General features: G+C 42.6%; 2 protein-coding genes across 3 annotated transcripts; one reads left to right on the top strand and one right to left on the bottom strand.

Moving 5' to 3' along the window:
- The first annotated feature begins 2,172 nt into the window (after window positions 1–2,172).
- Window positions 2,173–5,412, top strand: LOC136551496 (pre-mRNA-splicing factor 38-like). The gene is made up of 6 exons (XM_066543043.1): window positions 2,173–2,633; window positions 2,766–2,887; window positions 3,053–3,143; window positions 3,288–3,414; window positions 3,497–3,576; window positions 4,815–5,412. Exons 1-6 carry the CDS (start codon window positions 2,344–2,346, stop codon window positions 5,275–5,277), a joined length of 1,173 nt encoding a protein of 390 aa, XP_066399140.1. The 5' UTR covers window positions 2,173–2,343; the 3' UTR covers window positions 5,278–5,412.
- Window positions 5,413–5,650: 238 nt separating this feature from the next.
- Window positions 5,651–8,798, bottom strand: LOC136551497 (RNA pseudouridine synthase 4, mitochondrial-like). 2 transcript variants are annotated; one of them, XM_066543045.1, is made up of 5 exons: window positions 8,449–8,798; window positions 8,095–8,166; window positions 6,256–6,396; window positions 6,123–6,172; window positions 5,651–6,034 (listed from the first exon to the last, which is right to left on the bottom strand). In XM_066543045.1, the coding sequence occupies exons 1-5, from the start codon at window positions 8,779–8,781 to the stop codon at window positions 5,983–5,985; spliced, it is 648 nt and encodes a 215-aa protein (XP_066399142.1). In that variant the 5' UTR covers window positions 8,782–8,798; the 3' UTR covers window positions 5,651–5,982. The 2 variants fall into 2 exon arrangements, with proteins under 2 accessions (XP_066399142.1, XP_066399141.1); XM_066543044.1 differs by having other exon boundaries at window positions 5,653–6,039.
- Window positions 8,799–9,141: the final 343 nt, after the last annotated feature.

Raw genomic sequence — 9,141 nt, 5'->3', positions numbered from 1 at the left:
GGAGGTGGACCACCTCCTCGTGTGGGCCTTCTTCTTCTCACGGTACTTCCTGACGGCGGCGCGGTTTCCCGAGGGGGCGCTTCTTGGAGGTGGCGTTGCTGTTGTCGGCAGGCGCGCGCCTAGGCAGAGGCGCGCGCTGAAGAGCAGCGTCTCGTGCACGGTGAGCAACGGGGAAGAGTACGTCCTGTTGGGTGACGTAGCCGGAGATGCGGCGGAGGTTGGCGCTGTGGGCGGCGGCGCCGTCGAGGAGGAGGAGGTCATGCCGCGGGGACAGGGAGAGGCAGCCAACGAGGATCTCAAGCAGGGTGGACTTGCCGGCGCTGCTGGGGCCAACGATGGCAAGCAACTCGCCGGGGCGCGCACGGTAGGAGACGTCCTTGAGCACATGGCGGACGATGTGGTGGTCTTGGACATGGACGTCGTTGTCTGACCTGCTCCAGACCTTGAGAGGAGGGTGTGGTCGGCTGGAGACGGTGATGCGGTAGTTGATGCCGCTAGCTTGGATCTCGCAGCCGCCGGCGTAGGAATTCTTCGGCATTGCTCGCAACCCAATGTAAGGATCATCGATTATCTCTCGTCAAATAGGACCAGCATTTGATTTTTTAGAAGTAAAATATTAGGAACTATTGGAGATGAACTTCTTTTTTTCCTCCTAAAACCTTTTTAGGAGTTGGTAAACATAGACTTTGTAGGAGAAATATTTAGAGAACTCTTGGAGATGCTCTAAGATGTATGATCTATTATTAGTGGTAATAAAAATCGTCTATTTGCTAAGTGATGTTATATATGAAGTAGAGGAAAAGACGTACATCGTAGTCAAGCTTTCAACTAAGTGTATGGACCAGGACTAAGCATGTCTAAAAATTAGCAAGCTAAAAATCATTTACAACGAATAGACGATTTGCCTTACCACTAAAAATTATTTGATGGACCAGGACTACTCCTAGCTTGCATTAGTCACCTCGCTCTAAATTTTAGCCAGTGATAAATCCAAAATAAAGGATAACTATATTCAAATATCAAATTAAATAAGTCCTTGGATGATTTTTTTACCAGAATTTATATTCCTAACAATTACTAGTAAAAATATAGAGAGTCTCGTAGAGTTGCTCTAACTCCGTCCATGAGCGGGCTGGAGTTAGTTCCCATTGCATTCACACCTTGCATTGTATATTGCTCTTATATTTGAAAACCGGCTTAAAATCTTGTTCTATAATTTAGCTTCAAGTTTTATTTTAGAAGCACACATCTTTTTTTTTGTTTCTGAGCCAACTATTATATTTTTGGAAACTGAATAAATATATATTTTTTATATAAAGCTGTGATACCGAATACAGAAGCTTTTTTTTACAAAAAAACACACAATACAGAAGTTTTCAAATGGCGCCGAATCGGCGAACGGTCGGACTCTCGGCTGTGGTTGAACCCAACCGACTTCGGGCTGCGACAAGGCCGGTTTCTCTTTTGAGTATTCTTCTCTTTTTTTTTTGTTTAGGCCTTGTTTATTTCGTCTTCCTAAAATTTACTCTCTATCTCATCAAATGCTCAGACACATGTATGGAATATTAAATATAGACTAAAAAATAACTAATTGCACAGTTTACGACTAATTTGCGAGACAAAATTTTCAAGCCTAATTAGTCCATGATTTGACAATGTGGTGCTACAATAACACGTGTGCTAATGATGGATTAATTAGACTTAATAAATTCGTCTCGTAGATTACGAATAGATTTTGTAATTTGTTTTTATTAGTATCCGAACACTCTATGCGATACCTCCATGTGACACCTGATGTTTGAGCCCTGTTTGAATTTCATGGCAAAACTTTAGCCCTGCACTTTTAGTTTTTTTTTTCCATAGGGATCAAATAGGGGGGCTAAAAGTAACCAAATGGTTAAAAACTGGACTAAAATCTTTTCCTCCCAAAAAGACCCTAGACTGGGCTAAACTTTCTTGGGACGGACACGGAACGCCTCATACCTCTTGCCGCTCACATGTATGATTGTGTATGAATAATTAAATGAGAATAAATCAGTTATTATAGATTAGGTAATTAAAGTTTAACCCATAAATCAAATAGGCCAGCAGAGTCTAGGAACTCAATTTTAAATTTTAAAGGCTAAACTTTAGTGGTCGGACGAGTGATCCAAACACCACCTTAAACAGGGCCTTAGCTTCGCGTGCCGCACGCACTGCCGGCTAGCTCCTAGGGTTTTGTTTGCAAACCCCAATCCAATCCCCAGCCACATCCGCCGCCGCCGCCGTCGCCGTCACCGTCACCGCCACCGCCACCTTTGGTCGCCGCTACCGAAGCGCGCCGCGGGCGCGGGCGCTTAAGCGATGGCGAACCGCACGGACCCCCTCGCGAAGAGCATCCACGGGACGAACCCACAAAACCTGGTGGAGAAGATCGTGCGCACCAAGATCTACCAGAGCACCTACTGGAAGGAGCAATGCTTCGGCCTCACCGCGGAGACGCTGGTCGACAAGGCCATGGAGCTCGACCACACCGGCGGAACCTACGGCGGCAACCGCAAGCCCACCCCTTTCCTCTGCCTCGCGCTCAAGATGCTGCAGATCCAACCAGACAAGGACATCGTAGTCGAGTTCATCAAGAACGAGGATTACAAGTACGCTCTCTTCCTTAACATTGTAGGAAATTGGTTCCTGTACTGTGTTTTTAATCCATTCGAATAACTTAAGACTTCCTTTGCTTTTTAACTGACACAGCATCGATGTTGCTGTTCTGCGTTTTCTTGTAGGTATGTTCGTGTTCTCGGGGCCTTCTACCTGCGCCTCACTGGCACCATTGCTGACGTCTACCAGTACCTTGAGCCGCTCTACAATGACTACCGCAAGATCAGGCACAAGCTCAGCGATGGACGTATGATCCAGTGTCCCCTGAATTTACAGTTTTTTTTGAAACTATTTACAGTTTTTTTTCCTCCTCAAAAGTCTGATGTTTTTCACACTGACAGTTATAATATAATTGAAACTAGGTGCAAGTATTTGGGCCTGCATTTACATGGGTATCCCATTTTCATTTCAGGGTTCACACTTACCCATGTTGATGAGTTCATTGATGAGTTGCTGACCAAGGATTACTCCTGTGATACAGCCCTGCCTCGCATACAGAAAAGGTTTGTTTTTAGTTCAGTGAGTCAAAGCCGTGCTCTTGAAAATTATTTTGGTTGTGGCATTTTACATTGGCATACTCGTATTAAAAAAAATCTTGAACGCTCAGTTTTGTCTCATGTATGGCATTTTCTGGATTGTTTGAACAGATGGGTTCTTGAAGCGTCTGGAACTCTGGAACCGAGAAGAAGTGCACTTGAGGATGATTTTGAGGAAGAAGAGGAAGACAAGGAGGAACAGCCTATGGAAATTGATGAACCAAACGGTCGTGAAAATGTGAGCACTTTAGAAGTGAATCTGTAGTGAATCTACCCAGTTTATTAATGGCATGCTGAATCGGCTTTTATCATCTTTTCAGGATAACCATCGTGGAAGGAGCCCTGCAAGGGAACGGGATAGGGACCGGGACCGTGACAGGAAACACGAAAGGCATCACAGGTATGCTCCTCATGAACTGCACAGCACTCATATACCGAGTTTCCTGTTGAATTATTCTGACTGTTTCTTCAACTGCTTAATGTGTCTAGCATCAATATTGCATCATGCATTCAATATGTGAACCTAAGGATAGCTGCTTGTTTTGGTTTTAAAGAAGCTGAAATTGCAACGATGTTCTGATGATGTATCAAAATATCATTCTTAATTTGTGAAGTCTAGTCTAGATGCTTTTGATTCTTATTCTTGATATATCATATACCGGAAGCTGTTGCTGCATCATTGCAGTGCTGTATATCAGTGTTACTGCCATGGCATGTTAATATCAAGAGCCATTGGTAGGTATACCACTTCCGACAGTGAAAATCATGGCTCTGCCAGGTTTCTCTGCACTGATAGTGTGCAGTGAGAAGTATGATGCGTCAAACAGATACATAGTCATAAATAATCTTGAATAGAATATCTTGCTTATTGAATTTCATTGCTCTTGTTTTAGTTCACATTTTGAGTCCATTGCATTTCTTTTCTTTTCCTTTGTTTTGCATGTTTTCCAGCTTCTGTCGGTGACCATTTCAGGCTTTGAGAAGTAATAAGCTTGTTTGCTATCATGAAAGCTTAGTTTTTTTTTTGTTTCTATGAAATGCTAAACTACATCTGTTTATGTATAAAAGTGTATACTGTGTAGAGTCTTATTGATTATTTCATGTTTCTAGTGACCAGCTAAACGATGGTTATACCAATGATTTTGTTTGCTTTTAGTAAAGCATGGCTGTTAAGGATAAAAATTATCATGTGTGACAATGTTTCTGGTACAGTAACTTTAGGAGGCTGGATTTTTATCAAGTAGAATATGAATAATCTTCTTTTGTAGTTTCTGGGCACGTAGTTAAAAACTACTTAATATTTAACTAACAATAATGGTCAGGTGCTGATAAGTTAATGGATCAGAAGTCCAAGGCATCGTTAAAACTAGAATATAATCTTGAATCTGACCACTTTAGACAGTATGACACCATTTATCTTGTTAATCAAACTTGTTCCATTTGATTATCATGTAAAGCAGATTTAGTTATTTGGCTGTACATCCACTGGCGGATGATGAGGACTATTTATTCTTTTGGCATGGGGATTTTGATATCTTGAATTAATTTAATTTGGGATTTTTGGTCCCGTGTGATTGACTCTTGATGTTTAAACACCTGTAGATAATAACTGCATGCACTTTTATGTCTATTTTGCAGGGACAGAGATTATGATAGAGATCGGGATTATGATAGGGATTATGGGAGAGGGCGGGAAAGAGACCGAGATAGAGATCGTGAAAGAGACAGAAACCGGGATAGGGATCGAGACCGTCACCGCTTGCGAGATGACGACTACAGTCGTGACAGGGATCGAGACAGGGAGAGGGACGGTAGGGAAAGGGAGCGCCGGGACAGAGACCGTGGCAGGCACAGGAGCCGCTCAAGGAGCAGAGATCGACGGGACAGAGACCGGGAAGATGGAGAGTACCGCAGGAGGCGTGGTCGTGGAAGTGCGAGTCCTCGAGGACGTGGTGAGGATGGTGGCCCAAGAGAGGAACCAAAGAGGAAGAAGGAAAAGAAAGAGAAGAAGGGTGGAGGAAATGCTCCGGACCCGAATGACCCTGAGATCATAGAAATGAACAAGCTACGAGCCTCACTCGGATTGAAACCACTGAAGTAGTTTAAACCAGAAATGTTAAACTGGACGTGCATCCAACCTTTTTTTGTGCTGGACTTTTTTCAGTTTGATGTAATTAAATTGTTGTATTAATTGATGTAGTTATTATATGCATCAGGGCTATTATTTCTGTCTGCATTGCAATGTGATATTTTATCCAGTGGCATTGCTGTAGCCTAAGTTAAAGTAGAACTATTGAGGCAACTGTCGTCATGGAATCGAACAGGGTAATGCCAAACTGAGTCATCAGGAAGGTAAAAGAGTGGGATGCCGTAACGATGACACTGTTATTTTCTTCGTGTCATTGTTTGTGAAATATATTGGCACATCTTATTGCTGCACTGTACGTGACGCGAATTTGTTGCAAGATGGTTCAGTAGGTTGAATGTCCCAGGCCTTAGTACTGGCTTTGGCCCAAATCTGCTAACCAGAGGAAAAAAATGTTAACCAGAGGAAAAAAAATGTTGCAAATACAAATATCAAGAAGCACCAAAACATAGAAGAACGCACAAAAATGCGCACCGGAGTTGCTAATTCAACATTGGCTGTTTTGCTGTCAAAATTAAATACTCAAAACGCACACACGTTAGGAAAACGGCCAAGGAAAGCTTTCACCGCAGCAGAGGGTCATTTCGCCCCTGCGGCTGCAGTGCACCAGAGGCTGGCTCAGATTAATCGAATCCATGAACTTGTATCATTGCTCATTGATTACTTTACTTGCACTGGCATTCCAGGTGGTTTGTTGAGCACGATGATGGCCCTATCCTGAAAAAAGTACAGATGCCAATGAGATCATTTACCATCCAAGCTAATCAATATATCTTTGAAAAACAAATATAGATTGACACCTTGTAGATCTCAAGGCCACGTAGAAAACCAAAACGATGATGGCCCTATCCTGAAAAAAGTACAGATGCCAATGAGATCATTTACCATCCAAGCTAATCAATATATCTTTGAAAAACAAATATAGATTGGCACCTTGTAGATCTCAAGGCCACGTAGAAAACCAATCTCATTCTTGTTACCAAATTTCTTCGTCTTCTCAGTAACAGAAGATTCTTGAATGTTAACAGGTAGAAAGAGAATATCACCAGGCACAAGTTCATCTTTTGCTGAAACCTTTGAAGCGGTTAAAACAAGGTCACATACTGCAAAAGAGGACTTAGTTACTAGTAAAACATTGTGCTCTATAACCTCATTAGACTACAACTGAAAACTCTCACTTTATAATACAATTGACCATTCTTCATCCATGCAAATCTTTTCTTTGGCAATAGACCAATAACTACATCAAAACATGATACATGTATGCAGGATGCAGTATAAAAGAACAAGGCTAGTGATATGGGATGATAAAATATGTTTTCCATGAAAAAAATACTGGAGGCACAAAGTCACAGGAACAAAAAAAAAAGAAGAAAACAATGTGAAAGATTTGTGGCTCGACAAACTTCCCCAAATGACAAAGAAAATACTGATAATTGCTAAAATTTAAATGAAAGTTTCTGAAAAACTGAAGCATTACATTGAAAGTTTGCTGCTAATATCACCAATCCATGTCATTATTTGGTCAGTGATTGATACTGTGCCTTTCAAAATCATAAACCATGATGACAAGTTACCAAGTTCCTCTTTTAAGTAATAGTAACATGGGAAGATAGGTCATAATTGAAGGGAACAAGGATGTGATGATTGACTAATCAATTGTTTTGCTAACATGTGGCCCCATGAACCAAATACCCATGATACATCAAGTGTCAAACTATCAAGTGCAAAGATAGAGTGCAAATTCCACAAAATTCAATGCTTGCGGAGCAACTCTGGGTGTGTTTGGTTGCCTGGGCTTCCCTGGCCTGGCTAGCTACAGGTAGCCTGGGTGGGCTTTGCCTGGTTACTGCAATGCAAGGTGGGTCTGTTTGGTTGGTTGACTGGGCTAGCTAAGCTTGGCTTGGTTTTCGTTTGGTTGGCTGTGTTAGCCCCGAACTGCATTGGCCCGGCAGAACTTGGCGTGTTTGGTTCCCTCTTCTTCTGTTTCCTTGGCTTCACCCCTCCCTACAGCGGTGATCTTACCTCCCTCAGACATGTTTTTTGCCCATTGTCCTTAACGCTTTCTGAGTGAGTTATTTGCAAACAGAAATGGCAACTCTAATCATACAGGTGATCAACAATTTGGAAAATGCATTAGGGAAGCCTGGCTAGGCCCTTAGCCAGGCAACCAAACACACCCAAGGATCCGTTTAGCATTGCGGTGGCCTTTTCAGAAGTACTTATTCCTTTCTAGATCTGCCTGTGACAGTTGGTTATGAGCATCTTTTTAGGATCCGTGACAGAAAAATCTTACTAGCATTAATAAAGATCCTGAGCATAGTGCACTAGTGCAGCACAGCACAACCACCACAAATGGCCCTAAATCAAGCTGATGGCTACATACACATGTAGGTTTCTATACTACGAAAGCACATCTTTTATCTAATTACTATTTTTTTCACGTGAAGAGCAGAAATTCGTGTGTAGGGAACACATATTGCTGCACCTTAATGTTAATCACTTTGCTTTAAGATCATAAAACATTTTAAGAAATCATTGCAGAAGCACACCCCTAAAAGTTATAGTTCACTAAGATAACAGATTTACTTTATTTCAAAGAATATCATCCTTCACATATTTTCTTAAAACTGTGGATATGCCAGCAAAGTATGATGTATCCCAATTTCGAAACTAGTACATATACAAAAAAATGTTATGTAAAAGCATATAATAAAGGGAAAATTAGAACTCAGAATGTCAGGTATTTCTGATTGACTCATCATTCATTACCCTTCTCAACCGGAGTTGCTGAGCAATACTGTCTGTTGAAGAGGTATCTGCAGTCACAAGATTCTTCTTCACCTGCAACAGTGAATACATAGGGAAAGAAATATCTTCTTAGAGGAGAAAAATCTGTACTTTGTGGAGCAGAACTCAAGGGATAAAAGAAAAATACTATACAGTTGCTCAAAAGTTAAGGGGGGAGGGAGAGAAAATTGGATATTCCAAAAACAACTTTTTTTAAACATACAATTATATTTCTAACATACACTCCGCAATGCTAAACATGGATTTTTATCTTGTTTCACTTTCTAAGGTATGAACTGAGGGTGGAGCATTTGGTCGAGAAGGTGGTGCGCGCACCTTGCGGAGGCGGAACAGCTTCTGCACCAGCGACGCCGGCAGGTGTGGGCAGCAGCGCCGGACCCACCTGATAGCCGTGGCATTGGAGCATGCTCCTTGCCCGCCATCTCCCCGAGAGATGACTCGAGCGGCGGCGTTGGCGTCGAGCGGTGCGAAGGGAGGGAGCTCCACCCACCGCTTCTTGTTCTCCTCCCCACCGCCAATGTGACCGCTGTCGTCTAGAGTAACGTGCCCCACTGCGGTGGACAGACTAGCGAAGTACTGTTGTAGCGGCTTTGGAGCTGCGGCGGCGGCCTGGCGGCGGAAGAGGAGCGCTGCCGTCCTGATCGCCATCGAGCCTCGCTCGGCCTTTCCAGCCCTCTCTCGCTTTTCCTAGCCGTTGGATCACGAAAATGAGCCGGACAAGGGAAATTCATGTCCATCCACGTAGTGGGCCGGGATTGGGCCTAGCCAAACAAACCAGTGTTTCTGGATGCATAAGCTCAATTAACCCAAATTCTTCCACTCACAAAAAAAAAAAAAACAAATTCTTAGCTCCAAACAACCCAAAGAGCATCGCGGCGCAGACGCAAAAGGCACATGCGATACAGCAGAAACGAAATTTCTTTCTGTGCTTCTACGACTAGGTTATCAAACGTCCACCTTGAAATGAGGATCAACAATGTAATGTAACCTTTCAAGAAAAGAGCCAAT

This window comes from Miscanthus floridulus, chromosome 4 (assembly GCF_019320115.1).
Source record: "Miscanthus floridulus cultivar M001 chromosome 4, ASM1932011v1, whole genome shotgun sequence".
NCBI lineage: Eukaryota > Viridiplantae > Streptophyta > Magnoliopsida > Poales > Poaceae > Miscanthus > Miscanthus floridulus.
This window is presented reverse-complemented; position numbering and strand designations above follow the sequence as displayed.

Bases quoted from the DNA above. Each gene is read 5' to 3' on its own strand.
- LOC136551497 (XM_066543045.1), bottom strand. From the start codon at position 8,781: ATGGCGATCAGGACGGCAGCGCTCCTCTTCCGCCGCCAGGCCGCCGCC. The intron at 8,167-8,448 runs GTGCGCGCACCA...TCACTGTTGCAG, and splicing joins AGCTGTTCCGCCTCCGCAAG to GTGAAGAAGAATCTTGTGAC. The intron at 6,397-8,094 runs GTAATGAATGAT...ACCGCTTCAAAG, and splicing joins AGCAACTCCGGTTGAGAAGG to GTTTCAGCAAAAGATGAACT.
- LOC136551496 (XM_066543043.1), top strand. From the start codon at position 2,344: ATGGCGAACCGCACGGACCCCCTCGCGAAGAGCATCCACGGGACGAAC. The intron at 3,415-3,496 runs GTGAGCACTTTA...TCATCTTTTCAG, and splicing joins AACCAAACGGTCGTGAAAAT to GATAACCATCGTGGAAGGAG. The intron at 3,577-4,814 runs GTATGCTCCTCA...TCTATTTTGCAG, and splicing joins AAACACGAAAGGCATCACAG to GGACAGAGATTATGATAGAG.